The sequence below is a fragment of the Pseudophryne corroboree genome, chromosome 5, assembly GCF_028390025.1.
Source record: "Pseudophryne corroboree isolate aPseCor3 chromosome 5, aPseCor3.hap2, whole genome shotgun sequence".
Taxonomy (NCBI): Eukaryota; Metazoa; Chordata; class Amphibia; order Anura; family Myobatrachidae; genus Pseudophryne; species Pseudophryne corroboree.
In genome coordinates this window covers 280913279-280928787 of record NC_086448.1, presented here as the reverse complement: position 1 = coordinate 280928787, position 15509 = coordinate 280913279, and the positions used below count along the sequence as shown (strand labels likewise).

At 48.4% G+C, this 15509-nt stretch overlaps 1 protein-coding gene across 1 annotated transcript in view; it reads right to left on the bottom strand.

Annotated features, from left to right (window-relative positions):
• TOPBP1 (DNA topoisomerase II binding protein 1) overlaps positions 1-15509 on the bottom strand; it is a 238014-nt gene that overhangs the window by 182747 nt on the left and 39758 nt on the right. Inside the window, exons 9-10 of the mRNA XM_063922375.1 lie at positions 13159-13322; positions 676-917 (exon numbers count right to left, since the gene is read on the bottom strand). Of these exons, the coding sequence (XP_063778445.1) occupies positions 676-917; positions 13159-13322 (406 nt within the window). The remainder of the gene's footprint in view (positions 1-675; positions 918-13158; positions 13323-15509) is intronic.

Below are 15509 nucleotides of genomic sequence, written 5' to 3'. Positions count from 1 at the left end.
CCTAGGCACTGTTAACTTCCATACCAGTGCAGTCTGAGGTCCCCCCATGCTGCCCAGGGCACCCCCCCTGCGCCCTGCAGTGCCGTGATCTGTGTGGGAGCTTGGCGCGCAGCGCGGTACCTCAGACGCGTCTTCTGCCGTCACTGTCTTCTGTTCTTCTCATACTCACCCGGCTTCAATCTTCTGGCTCTGTGAGGGGGGTGACGGCGCGGCTCCGGGAACAAGCAGCTAGGCGTACCAAGTGATCGAACCCTCTGGAGCTAATGGTGCCTAAGAAGCAGAGCCCTTGAACTCTTAAGAAGTAGGTCTGCTTCTCTCCCCTCAGTCCCACGATGCAGGGAGCCTGTAACCAGCAGGTCTCCCTGAAAATAACAAACCTAATAAAGTATTTTCCTGAGAAACTCTGGAGAGCGCCTCAGTGTGCATCCAGTCTCACTGGGCACAGAATCTAACTGGAGTCTGGAGGAGGGGCATAGAGGGAGGAGCCAGTTCACACCCATTCAAAGTCTTATAGTGTGCCCATGTCTCCTGCGGATCCAGTCTATACCCCATGGTTCTTGAAGCATCCCCAGCATCCTCTAGGATGTATGAGAAAAAAAATGTGTTACATTTTGGCACTAAAAGGCTTTCAATGTATTTTTCTGGGGTGTCATATGCACTGATAGCAAATCTTACCCAAGGTGGAATCGTTTTCTGTATATTGGGATAGGAGATCTTCATCAGCTTTCTGGTTTCGAGTGTCGTTGGTTGGCGTTTGTGGTGCCTTACTGGTGCTGCTTGCCTTGCGAACAGAGGCATCGGGAATAGGTGCTTTGATCTCAGCCGGCTTATAAGAAGAATGAATATATGTCTCCTCAGACTGCAAGACCCCCTTTGAAAAGCTGTCCACTAACCATTTTACTGTAAGGACACAGGGCCTAAAATAAATTCAAACAAAGACTTAGAAGAATTATGTTCATCTCCAACGGTGTCCATACAACACTGGTTAAGCCTACAGTTCAAAGTAACAAAACACACAAGGGTTACTAAATTGAAGGAATTAAAGCCATTTGGCTTTTGGGAATAGCAGCTGGATCACTATTGGACTCACTGCGGCATGTTAGTTCAGTGAAAAATATAACTGCACACAAGCCAACAATGCCCAACTTCACACTGCATTTCCCAACATACCAGTTAATGATTCTATAGATTGTGAGTCTCATTATGTAGTACTGTGGCCACAAATTATGAAATATTGCAGTTTGTATAGCCAACTTTAATGGTTTGTCTTTGCAGGACCACATAATCCTCCATTCAGAAATATACTGTAGCTGTAAAGATAATACATGTCATAAAATACATCTCATGTAGAATGAATATTAAATGTCCAGATATGGCAATGTATAAAACACTTATTTTCTTTTAGACATGAAAGGTCTGCAGGAACACTGTTCCCTGGAACATTTCACAGTAGGGGGGAATTTAATTTTTTTTCAGCCGCACAATAATTAATGGGCCCCCGACAGAGCAATTCAATTGTTCCGGGCACCCATTTGTTATTGCACTTATTGCATATAGCAGCTAAACCCATCTAAAGCCCTGGTTAGAGCATCAAAACTACCTTTTGGGCGCCATAACCAGACCTTTTCGCACAGTTCTGCTCATAACCTCAGTAGGCTGCGAGCAGAAAGGTGTTCTCCCGTGGCATACACACTCAAACAGAGAAACACTTGAATCGCTTTGTGTGGGCACCCATTAGTATCAGCCGTGAATCGCTACCAAATAGCCTAAGGTAATATTACCCTGGTCCCACAGGCACTTGCTGTTCCATACAGTTGTGTATAGAGGGGGAGAAGCCTACTTTAAAAATAAGAATTTACTTACCGATAATTCTATTTCTCGGAGTCCGTAGTGGATGCTGGGGTTCCTGAAAGGACCATGGGGAATAGCGGCTCCGCAGGAGACAGGGCACAAAAAGTAAAGCTTTAGGATCAGGTGGTGTGCACTGGCTCCTCCCCCTATGACCCTCCTCCAAGCCAGTTAGGTACTGTGCCCGGACGAGCGTACACAATAAGGGAGGAATTATGAATCCCGGGTAAGACTCATACCAGCCACACCAATCACACCGTACAACTTGTGATCTAAACCCAGTTAACAGTATGATAACAGCGGAGCCTCTGAAAAGATGGCTCACAACAATAATAACCCGATTTTTGTAACTATGTACAAGTATTGCAGATAATCCGCACTTGGGATGGGCGCCCAGCATCCACTACGGACTCCGAGAAATAGAATTATCGGTAAGTAAATTCTTATTTTCTCTATCGTCCTAGTGGATGCTGGGGTTCCTGAAAGGACCATGGGGATTATACCAAAGCTCCCAAACGGGCGGGAGAGTGCGGATGACTCTGCAGCACCGAATGAGAGAACTCCAGGTCCTCTTTTGCCAGGATATCAAATTTGTAGAATTTTACAAACGTGTTCTCCCCTGACCACGTAGCTGCTCGGCAGAGTTGTAATGCCGAGACCTCTCGGGCAGCCGCCCAAGATGAGCCCACCTTCCTTGTGGAATGGGCCTTAACCGATTTAGACTGTGGCAGGCCTGCCTCAGAATGTGCAAGTTGAATTGTGTTACAAATCCAACGAGCAATCGCCTGCTTAGAAGCAGGCGCACCCAACTTGTTGGGTGCATACAGTATAAACAGCGAGTCAGATTTTCTGACTCCAGCTGTCCTGGAACATATTTTCAGGGCCCTGACAACTCCTAGCAACTTGGAGTCCTCCAAGTCCCTAGTAGGTGCAAGGCACCACAATAAGCTGGTTCAGGTGAAACACTGACACCACCTTAGGGAGAGAACTGGGGACGAGTCCGCAGCTCTGCCCTGTCCGAATGGACAAACAGATATGGGCTTTTTTTAAGAAAAAACCACCAATTTGACACTCGCCTGGTCCAGGCCAGGGCCAAGAGCATGGTCACTTTTTATGTGAGATGCTTCAAATCCACATATTTGACTGGTTTTAAACCAATGTGATTTGAGGAATCCCAGAACTACGTTGAGATCCCACAGTGCCACTGGAGGCACAAAAAAGGGGTTTGTATATGCAATACTCCCTTGACAAACTTCTGGACTTCAGGAACTGAAGCCAATTCTTTCTGGAAGAAAATTTACAGGGCCGAATTTGAACCTTAATGGACCCCAATTTGAGGCCCATAGACACTCCTGTTTGCAGGAAATGCAGGAAACGACCGAGTTGAAATTTCTTTGTGGGGCCTTCCTGGCCTCACAACACGCAACATATTTTCGCCACACGTGGTGATAATGTTGTGCGGTCACCTCCTTTCTGGCTTTGACCAGGGTAGGAATGACCTCTTCCGGAATGCCTTTTTTCCCTTAGGATCCGGCTTTCCATCGCCATGCCGACAAACGCAGCTGCGGTAAGTCTTGGAACAGACATGGTACTTGCTGAAGCAAGTCCCTTCTTAGCGGCAGAGGCCATAAGACCTCTGTAAGCATCTCTTGAAGTTCCGGGTACCAAGTCCTTCTTGGCCAATCCGGAGCCATGAGTATAGTTCTTACTCCTCTACGTCTTATAATTCTCAGCACCTTAGGTATGAGAAGCAGAGGAGGGAACACATACACCGACTGGTACACCCACGGTGTTACCAGAACGTCCACATCTATTGCCTGAGGGTCTCTTGACCTGGCGCAATACCTGTCCCGTTTTTTGTTCAGACGGGACGCCATCATGTCCACCTTTGGTATTTCCCAACGGTTTACAATCATGTGGAAAAAAACTTCTCAATGAAGTTTCCACTCTCCCGGGTGGAGGTCGTGCTGAGGAAGTCTGCTTCCCAGTTTCCATTCCCGGGATGAAAAACTGCTGACAGTGTTATCACATGATTTTCCGCCCAGCGAAAAGTCCTTGCAGTTTCTGCCATTGCCCTCCTGCTTCTTGTGTCGCCCTGTCTGTTTACGTGGGCGACTGCCGTGATGTTTTTCCCACTGGATCAATACCGGCTGACCTTGAAGCAGAGGTCTTGCTAAGCTTAGAGCATTATAAATTTACCCTTAGCTCCAGTATATTTATGTGGAGAAAAGTCTCCATACTTGATCACACTCCCTGGAAATTTTTTCCTTGTGTGACTGCTCCCCAGCCTCTCAGGCTGGGCTCCGTGGTTACCAGCATCCAATCCTGAATGCCGAATCTGCTGCCCTCTAGAAGATGAGCACTCTATAACCACCACAGGAGAGACACCCTTGTCCTTGGATATTGGGTTATCCGCTGATGCATCTGAAGATGCGATCCGGACCATTTGTCCAGCAGATCCCACTGAAAAGTTCTTACGTGAAATCTGCCGAATGGAATTGCTTCGTAGGAAGCCACCATTTTTACCAGGACCCTTGTGCAATGATGCACTGTTTTTAGGAGGTTCCTGACTTGCTCGGATAACTCCCTGGCTTTCTCTTCCGGGAGAAACACCTTTTTCTGGACTGTGTCCAGAATCATCCCTAGGCACAGCAGACGTGTCGTCGGGATCAGCTGCGATTTTGGAATATTTAGAATCCACCCGTGCTGATTGTAGCAGTATCCGAGATAGTGCTACTCCGACCTCCAACTGTTCCCTGGACTATGCCCCTATCAGGAGATCGTCCAAGTAAGGGATAATTAAGACGCCTTTTCTTCGAAGAAGAATCATCAATTCGGCCATTACCTTGGTAAAGACCCCAGGGTGCCGTGGACAATCCAAACGGCAGCGTCTGAAACTGATAGTGACAGTTCTGCACCACGAACCTGAGGTACCCTTAGTGAGAAGGGCAAATTTGGGACATAGAGGTAAGCATCCCTGATGTCCCGGGACACTATATAGTCCCCTTATTCCTGGTTCGTTATCACTGCTCTGAGTGACTTCATCTTAATTTGAACCTTTGTAAGTGTTCAAAAACAAATTTTTAGAATAAGTCTCACCTAGCCTTCTGGCTTCAGTACCACAATATAGTGTGGAATAATACCCCTTTTCTGTAGTAGGAGGGGTAATTTAATTATCACCTGCTGGGAATACAGCTTGTGAATTTTTTCCCATACTACCTCCTTGTCGGAGGGAGACTTGGTAAAGCAGACTTCAGGAGCCTGCGAAGGGGAAACGTCTCGACATTCCCATCTGTACCCCCGGGATACTACTTGTAGGATCCAGGGGTCCTGTACGGTCTCAGCGCCATGCTGAGAACTTGTCAGACGCGGTGGAACGCTTCTGTTCCTGGGAATGGGCTGCCTGCTGCAGTCTTCTTCCCTTTCCTCTATCCCTGGGCAGATATGATCTTATAGGGACGAGAGGACTGAGGCCGAAAAGACGGTGTCTTTTTCTGCAGAGATGTGACTTAGGGTAAAAAACGGTGGATTTTCCAGCAGTTGCCGTGACCACCAGGTCCGATGGACCGACCCCAAACAAGTCCTCTTCCTGTATACGGCCATACTGTGCCGTTTGGAATCTGCATCACCTGACCACTGTCGTGTCCATAACATCTTCTGGCAGTTATGGACATCGCGTTTATTCATGATGCCAGAGTGCAAATATCCCTCTGTGCATCTCGCATATATAGAAATGCTCTATAGTCAATAAAATACTGTCCCTGTCAAGGGTATCAATATTTTTAGTCAGGGAATCCGACCAAGCCACCCTAGCTCTGCACATCCAGGCTGAGGCGATCGCTGGCCGCAGTATAACACCAGTATGTGTGTATATACTTTTTATTATATTTTCCAGCCTTGTCAGCTGGTCCTTGAGGACGGCCCTATCTATAGACGGTACCGCCACTTGTTTTGATAAGCGTGTGAGCGCCTTATCCACCTTAAAGGGTGTTTCCCAACGCGCCCTAACTTCTGGCGGGAAAGGGTATACCGCCCATAATTTTCTATCGGGGGGAACCCACGCATCATCACACACTTTATTTAATTTATCTGATTCAGGAAAAACTATGGTAGTTTTTTCACATCCCACATAATACCCTCTTTTGTGGTACTTGTAGTATCAGAAATACGTAACACCTCCTTCATTGCCTTTAACGTGTGGCCCTAATAAGGAATACGTTTGTTTATTCACCGTCGACACTGGATTCAGTGTCCCTGTCTGTGTCTGTGTCGACCGACTAAAGTAAACGGGCGTTTTAAAACCCTTGACGGTGTTTTTGAGACGTCTGGACCGTACTAATTGTTTGTCGGCCGTCTCATGTCGTCAACCGACCTTGCAGCGTGTTGACATTATCACGTAATTTCCTAAATAAGCCATCCATTCCGGTGTCGACTCCCTAGAGAGTGACATCACCATTACAGGCAATTGCTCCGCCTCCTCACCAACATCGTCCTCCTACCTGTCGACACACACGTACCGACACACAGCACACACACAGGGAATGCTCTGATAGAGGACAGGACCCACTAGCCCTTTGGAGAGACAGAGGGAGAGTTTGCCAGCACACACCAAAAACGCTATAATTATATAGGGACAACCTTATATAAGTGTTTTCCCTTATAGCATCTTAATATATATATAAGCATATCGCCAAATTAGTGCCCCCCCTCTCTGTTTTAACCCTGTTTCTGTAGTGCAGTGCAGGGGAGAGCCTGGGAGCCTTCCCTCCAGCCTTTCTGTGAGGGAAAATGGCGCTGTGTGCTGAGGAGATAGGCCCCGCCCCTTTTTCGGCGGCCTCGTCTCCCGCTCTTAACGGATTCTGGCAGGGGTTAAATATCTCCATATAGCCTCCGGAGGCTATATGTGAGGTATTTTTAGCCAAAATAGGTATTCATTTGCCTCCCAGGGCGCCCCCCTCCCAGCGCCCTGCACCCTCAGTGACTGCCGTGTGAAGTGTGCTGAGAGGAAAATGGCGCACAGCTGCAGTGCTGTGCGCTACCTTTAGAAGACTGAGGAGTCTTCTGCCGCCGATTCTGGACCTCTTCTTACTTCAGCATCTGCAAGGGGGCCGGCGGCAAGGCTCCGGTGACCATCCAGGCTGTACCTGTGATCGTCCCTCTGGAGCTGATGTCCAGTAGCCAAGAAGCCAATCCATCCTGCACGCAGGTGAGTTCACTTCTTCTCCCCTAAGTCCCTCGTTGCAGTGATCCTGTTGCCAGCAGGACTCACTGTAAAATAAAAAACCTAAGCTAAACTTTCCTAAGCAGCTCTTTAGGAGAGCCACCTAGATTGCACCCTTCTCGGCCGGGCACAAAAATCTAACTGGCTTGGAGGAGGGTCATAGGGGGAGGAGCCAGTGCACACCACCTGATCCTAAAGCTTTACTTTTTGTGCCCTGTCTCCTGCGGAGCCGCTATTCCCCATGGTCCTTTCAGGAACCCCAGCATCCACTAGGACGATAGAGAAATAAGAATTTACTCACCGGTAATTCTGTTTCTCGTAGTCCGTAGTGGATGCTGGGAACTCCGTAAGGACCATGGGGAATAGCGGGCTCCGAAGGAGGCTGGGCACTCTAGAAAGATCTTAGACTACCTGGTGTGCACTGGCTCCTCCCACTATGACCCTCCTCCAAGCCTCAGTTAGGTACTGTGCCCGGACGAGCGTACACAATAAGGAAGGATTTTGAATCCCGGGTAAGACTCATACCAGCCACACCAATCACACCGTACAACTCGTGATATGAAACACAGTTAACAGTATGAAACAATAGAGCCTCTCAACAGATGGCTCAACAATAACCCGATTTAGTTAACAATAACTATGTACAAGTATTGCAGATAAACCGCACTTGGGATGGGCGCCCAGCATCCACTACGGACTACGAGAAACAGAATTACCGGTGAGTAAATTCTTATTTTCTCTAACGTCCTAGTGGATGCTGGGAACTCCGTAAGGACCATGGGGATTATACCAAAGCTCCCAAACGGGCGGGAGAGTGCGGATGACTCTGCAGCACCGAATGAGAGAACTCCAGGTCCTCCTCAGCCAGGGTATCAAATTTGTAGAATTTTGCAAACGTGTTTGCCCCTGACCAAGTAGCTGCTCGGCAAAGTTGTAAAGCCGAGACCCCTCGGGCAGCCGCCCAAGATGAGCCCACCTTCCTTGTGGAATGGGCATTGACAGATTTTGGCTGTGGCAGGCCTGCCACAGTATGTGCAAGCTGAATTGTACTACAAATCCAACGAGCAATAGTCTGCTTAGAAGCAGGAGCACCCAGCTTGTTGGGTGCATACAGGATAAACAGCGAGTCAGATTTTCTGACTCCAGCCGTCCTGGAAACATATTTTCAGGGCCCTGACAACGTCTAGCAACTTGGAGTCCTCCAAATCCTTAGTAGCCGCAGGCACCACAATAGGCTGGTTCAGGTGAAACGCTGACACCACCTTAGGGAGAAACTGGGGACGAGTCCTCAATTCTGCCCTATCCATATGGAAAATCAGATAAGGGCTTTTACATGATAAAGCCGCCAACTCTGACACTCGCCTGGCTGAAGCCAAGGCCAATAACATGACCACTTTCCACGTGAGATATTTCAGATCCACGGTTTTTAGTGGCTCAAACCAATGTGATTTTAAGAAACTCAACATCACGTTGAGATCCCAAGGTGCCACAGGAGGCACAAATGGGGGCTGAATATGCAGCACTCCTTTCACAAATGTCTGAACTTCAGGTACTGAAGCTAGTTCTTTTTGAAAGAAAATCGACAGAGCCGAGATCTGTACCTTAATGGAGCCCAGTTTTAGGCCCATATTCACTCCTGCTTGCAGGAAATGCAGAAATCGACCTAGTTGAAATTCCTCTGTTGGGGCCTTTTTGGCCTCGCACCATGCAACATATTTCCGCCATATGCGGTGATAATGCTTTGCCGTAACATCTTTCCTGGCTTTAATAAGCGTAGGAATGACTTCCTCCGGAATGCCCTTTTCCTTCAGGATCCGGCGTTCAACCGCCATGCCGTCAAACGCAGCAGCGGTAAGTCTTGGAACAGACAGGGGCCCTGCTGCAGCAGGTCCTGTCTGAGCGGCAGAGACCACGGGTCCTCTGAGATCATCTCTTGAAGTTCCGGGTACCACGCTCTTCTCGGCCAATCCGGAACCACGAGAATTGTGTTTACTCCTCGCTTTCTTATTATTCTCAATACCTTTGGTATGAGAGGTAGAGGAGGGAACACATAAACTGACCGGTACACCCACGGTGTCACTAGAGCGTCCACAGCTATCGCCTGAGGGTCCCTTGACCTGGCGCAATACTTCTCTAGTTTTTTGTTTAGGCGGGACGCCATCATGTCCACCTGTGGACGACCCCATTGATTTACAATCATTTGGAAGACTTCTGGATGAAGTCCCCACTCTCCCGGGTGGAGGTCGTGCCTGCTGAGAAAGTCTGCTTCCCAGTTGTCCACTCCCGGGATGAACACTGCTGACAGTGCTAGTACATGATTCTCCGCCCATCGGAGAATTTTTGTGGCTTCTGCCATCGCCGTCCTGCTTCTTGTGCCGCCCTGTCGATTCACATGGGCGACTGCCGTGATGATGTCTGACTGGATCAGCACCGGCTGGTGTAGGAGCAGGGATTTTGCTTGACTTAGGGCATTGTAAATGGCCCTTAGTTCCAGAATATTTATGTGAAGGGCAGTCTCCTGACTTGACCATAGTCCTTGGAAATTTCTTCCCTTTGTGACTGCCCCCCAGCCTCGTAGGCTGGCATCCGTGGTCACCAGGACCCAGTCCTGTATGCCGAATCTGCGGCCCTCCAGAAGATGAGCACTGTGCAGCCACCACAGAAGAGACACCCTGGTTCGTGGAGACAGGGTTATTAAACGATGCATCTGAAGATGCGATCCGGACCACTTGTCCAACAGGTCCCACTGAAAAATCCTGGCATGGAACCTGCTGAATGGAATTGCTTCGTAAGAAGCTACCATCTTTCCCAGGACCCGCGTGCAGTGATGCACAGATACCTGTTTTGGTTTTAGGAGGTCTCTGACTAGAGAAGACAACTCCCTGGCTTTCTCCTCCGGGAGAAACACTTTTTTCTGGGCCGTGTCCAGAATCATTCCCAGGAACATTAGACGTGTCGTGGGGACCAGCTGTGACTTTGGGATATTCAGAATCCAGCCGTGCTGGCTCAGCACTTCCTGAGATAGTGCTACTCCCACTAACAACTGTTCCTTGGATCGTGCCTTTATTAGGAGATCGTCCAAGTATGGGATAATTAAAACTCCCTTTTTTCGAAGGAGTATCATCATTTCCGCCATAACCTTGGTAAATACCCTCGGTGCCGTGGAGAGTCCAAACGGCAGCGTCTGGAATTGGTAATGGCAGTCCTGTACCACAAATCTGAGGTACTCCTGGTGAGAATTGTAAATGGGGACATGCAGGTAAGCATCCTTGATGTCCAGGGATACCATGTAATCCCCCTCGTCCAGGCTTGCAATAACCGCCCTGAGCGATTCCATCTTGAACTTGAATTTTTTTATGTATGTGTTCAAGGATTTCAAATTTAAAATGGGTCTCACCGAACCGTCCGGTTTCGGCACCACAAATAGTGTGGAATAGTAACCCCGGCCTTGTTGAAGTAGGGGTACCTTGATTATCACCTGCTGGGAATACAGCTTGTGAATCGCTGCTAGCACCGCCTCCCTGTCTGAGGGAGCAATCGGCAAGGCGGATTTTAGGAAACGGCGGGGTGGAGTCGCCTCGAATTCCAGCCTGTATCCCTGAGATACTATTTGAAGGATCCAGGGATCCACCTGTGAGCGGGCCCACTGATCGCTGAAATTCCTGAGGCGGGCCCCCACCGTACCTGGCTCCGCCTGTGAAGCCCCACCGTCATGCGGCGGACTTGGAAGAGGAAGCGGGGAGGACTTTTGTTCCTGGGAACCTGCTGTTTGCTGCAGCCTCTTTCCCCTGCCTCTGCCTCTTGACAGAAAAGACCCTCCTTTTCCCCGCTTGTTTTTCTGGGACCGAAAGGACTGTACCTGATAAAATGGCGCCTTCTTAGGCTGTGAGGGGACATGGGGTAAAAATGCTGACTTCCCAGACGTTGCTGTGGAAACTAGGTCGGAGAGACCATCCCCAAATAATTCCTCCCCCTTATAAGGCAAGACTTCCATGTGCCTTTTGGAATCTGCATCTCCAGTCCACTGGCGAGTCCATAAGCATCTCCTAGCAGAGATAGATAATGCACTTATTTTAGATGCCAGCCGGCAGATTTCCCTCTGTGCATCTCTCATGTATAAGACTGAGTCTTTGATATGGTCAATTGTTAGCAGGATCGTGTCTCTGTCTAACGTGTCAATATTTTCTGACAGTTTATCTGACCACGCAGCGGCAGCACTGCACATCCATGCTGACGCAATAGCTGGTCTGAGTATAATGCCTGAGTGTGTATATACAGACTTCAGGATCGCTTCCTGCTTTCTATCAGCAGGTTCCTTAAGGGCGGCCGTATCCTGGGACGGTAGTGCCACCTTTTTAGACAAACGTGTGAGCGCTTTATCCACCCTCGGGGGTGTTTCCCAACGTAACCTATCCTCTGGCGGGAAAGGGAACGCCATTAGTAGCTTCTTAGGAATTACCAATTTCTTATCAGGGGAAGCCCACGCTTCTTCACACACTTCATTTAATTCATCTGACGGGGGAAAAACTACAGGTAGTTTTTTCTCCCCAAACATAATACCCTTTTTTGTGGTACCTGGATGTAAATCAGAAATATTTAACACCTCTTTCATTGCCTCAATCATGCAGTGAATGGCCTTAACGGGCATTAAATTTGACTCATCGTCGTCGACACTGGTGTCAGTATCCGTGTCGACATCTACTTGTGCCACCTGAGATAACGGGCGTTTCAGAGCCCCTGATGACTTTTGAGACACCTGGACAGGCACGAGCTGAAGACTCGGCTGTCCCACAGTCGGCATGTCGTCAAATTTTTTATGTAAGGAGTCTATACGTGCACTCATTTCCTGCCATAATACCATCCACTCAGGTGTCTGACCCCCAGGGGGTGACATCCCTGCTAAAGGCATCTGCTCCCCCTCCACATCATTATCCTCCTCAAACATGTCGACACAGCCGTACCGACACACTCCACACACACAGGGAATGCTCAAATAGAGGACAGGACCCACAAAAGCCCTTTGGGGGGACAGAGTAAGAGTATGCCAGCACACACCAGAGCGCTATATATATACAGGGACTAACTGAGTTATGTCCCTAATAGCTGCTTTTCATATATTATACTGTATACAGTGCCAATTTTAATGCCCCCCCTCTCTTTTCCCTCTTACTGTACTGTAGAATTGCAGGGAAGAGCCAGGGAGCTTCCTTCTAACCGAGCTGTGAGGGAAAAATGGCGCCAGTGTGCTGAGGAGATAGGCTCCGCCCCTTTTTCGCGGCCTATTCTCCCGCTTTCTATGGGATTCTGGCAGGGGTATTTACCTCATATATAGCCCCAGGGGCTATATATTGAGGTATTTTAGCCAGCCAAGGTGTTTTTATTGCTGCCTCAGGGCGCCCCCCCCCAGCGCCCTGCACCCTCAGTGACCGGAGTGTGAAGTGTGTATGAGGAGCAATGGCGCACAGCTGCAGTGCTGTGCGCTACCTTGGTGAAGACAGGATGTCTTCATGCCGCCGATTTTCCGGACCATCTTCTTGCTTCTGGCTCTGTAAGGGGGACGGCGGCGCGGCTCCGGGACCGAACATCAAGGCTGGGCCTGCGGTCGATCCCTCTGGAGCTAATGGTGTCCAGTAGCCTAAGAAGCCCAATCCGGCTGCAAGCAGGCGAGTTCGCTTCTTCTCCCCTTAGTCCCTCGCTGCAGTGAGCCTGTTGCCAGCAGGTCTCACTAAAAATAACAAATTCTAAGACTATAACTTTCTAAGAGCACAGGAGAGCCCCTAGTGTGCATCCAACCTCGGCCGGGCACGAAATCTAACTGAGGCTTGGAGGAGGGTCATGGTGGGAGGAGCCAGTGCACACCAGGTAGTCTAAGATCTTTCTAGAGTGCCCAGCCTCCTTCGGAGCCCGCTATTCCCCATGGTCCTTACGGAGTTCCCAGCATCCACTAGGACGTTAGAGAAAATAGTTTGAGTTTTTAAAGCACCAGCACCAACTATACCTCAGTGTTCGCCTTCAAAAGGCAGGAGAAATATTGTTTTCATTGTACTAATGAACTTCACAGTCAACATTAACAACACCGGTATGCAAACCTGTGGTCTATCTTGTTCAAAAACTGCTTCAGTTCCTCATCATTTTCTCCAACAACAACATGAGTAACATCACTGTTGAGCTGATTAAATCGAACGCCTCCACCACAGTTAATGAGTCTGCGCAGCTTATCCAGTTTTCTGCCACCAAAACCACACACATATATCTGTGGATAGAGGCGAGGGAGGTCAGCAAATCCCAGATACAAAATATTATCACAACAAAAGAACCACCACCACATTCAAGAATCAACTCCACAAGTTTGCTTGAACAAATTAACATGAAATTGACAGTTATACTGCTATGAACCATTTATAAAGATGGGAAAAATGTTGACCTAGATAAGCATAGAGTACAGTTATCACTTTATATATGTACAGCAACAAAAACTACTGACAAAAAACCCCAAAGCATTTAAATACTTTATGTATGAGACACATGACACTATCTTGTTTATCACACTTGTTCACTTGCTGATTTCAAACGCTGGAAAAAAATATCTGTATGGGAGCAGTGCAAATAAAGAAAAAAATAACGTTAATGGCAAATACAGTAGCCACCTAAAAAATAAATATTGATAGTAAAAATAAGATTTTACTCACCGGTAAATCTATTTCTCGTAGTCCGTAGTGGATGCTGGGAACTCCGTAAGGACCATGGGGAATAGCGGCTCCGCAGGAGACTGGGCACAACTAAAGAAAGCTTTAGGTCACCTGGTGTGCACTGGCTCCTCCCACTATGACCCTCCTCCAAGCCTCAGTTAGGACACTGTGCCCGGACGAGCTGACATAATAAGGAAGGATTTTGAATCCCGGGTAAGACTCATACCAGCCACACCAATCACACCGTATAACTCGTGATACTATACCCAGTTAACAGTATGAATAAAACTGAGCCTCTCAACAGATGGCTCAACAATAACCCTTTAGTTAGGCAATAACTATATACAAGTATTGCAGACAATCCGCACTTGGGATGGGCGCCCAGCATCCACTACGGACTACGAGAAATAGATTTACCGGTGAGTAAAATTTTATTTTCTCTGACGTCCTAGTGGATGCTGGGAACTCCGTAAGGACCATGGGGATTATACCAAAGCTCCCAAACGGGCGGGAGAGTGCGGATGACTCTGCAGCACCGAATGAGAGAACTCCAGGTCCTCCTCAGCCAGGGTATCAATTTTGTAGAATTTAGCAAACGTGTTTGCCCCTGACCAAGTTGCAGCTCGGCAAAGTTGGAAAGCCGAGACCCCTCAGGCAGCTGCCCAAGATGAGCTCACCTTCCTTGTGGAATGGGCTTTTACAGATTTCGGCTGCGGTAATCCAGCCGCAGAATGCGCCAGCTGAATTGTGCTACAAATCCAGCGAGCAATAGTCTGCTTAGAAGCAGGAGCACCCAGTTTGCTGGGTGCATACAGGATAAACAGCGAGTCAGTTCTCCTGACTCTAGCCGTCCTGGAAACCTAATTTTTCAAGGCCCTGACTACGTCCAGTAACCTGGAATCCTCCAAGTCCCTAGTAGCCGCAGGCACTACAATAGGTTGGTTCAAGTGAAAAGCTGATACCACCTTAGGGAGAAACTGGGGACGAGTCCTCAAATCTGCCCTATCCATATGGAAAATCAGATAAGGACTTTTATATGACAAAGCCGCCAATTCTGATACACGCCTGTCCGAAGCCAAGGCCAATAACATGACCACTTTCCGCGTGAGATATTTTAGATCCACGGTTTTTAGTGGCTCACACCAATGTGATTTTAAGAAACTCAACACCACGTTGAGAACCCAAGGTGCCACTGGAGGCACAACCGGGGGCTGAATATGCAGCACTCCTTTTACAATGTCTGAACTTCAGTTACTGAAGCAAGTTCTTTCTGGAAGAAAATCGACAGAGCCGAGATCTGTACCTTAATGGAGCCTAATTTTAGGCCCATAGACACTCCTGCTTGTAGGAAATGCAGAAATCGACCTAGTTGAAATTCCTCTGTTGGGGCCTTTTTTGGCCTCACACCAAGCAACATATTTTCGCCATATGCGGTGATAATGTTTTGCAGTTACATCTTTCCTGGCTTGAATCAGCGTAGGAATGACTTCCTCCGGAATGCCCTTATCCTTTAGGATCCGGCGTGCAACCGCCATGCCGTCAAAACGTAGCCGCGGTAAGTCTTGGAACAGACAGGGCCCCTGCTGCCGCAGGTCCTGTCTGAGCGGCAGAGGCCATGGGTCCTCTGATATAATTTCTTGAAGTTCTAGGTACCAAGCTCTTCTTGGTCAATCCGGAACCACGAGTATAGTTCTTACTCCTCGCCTTCCTATTATTCTCAGTACCTTTTGTATGAGAGGCAGAGGGGGGAA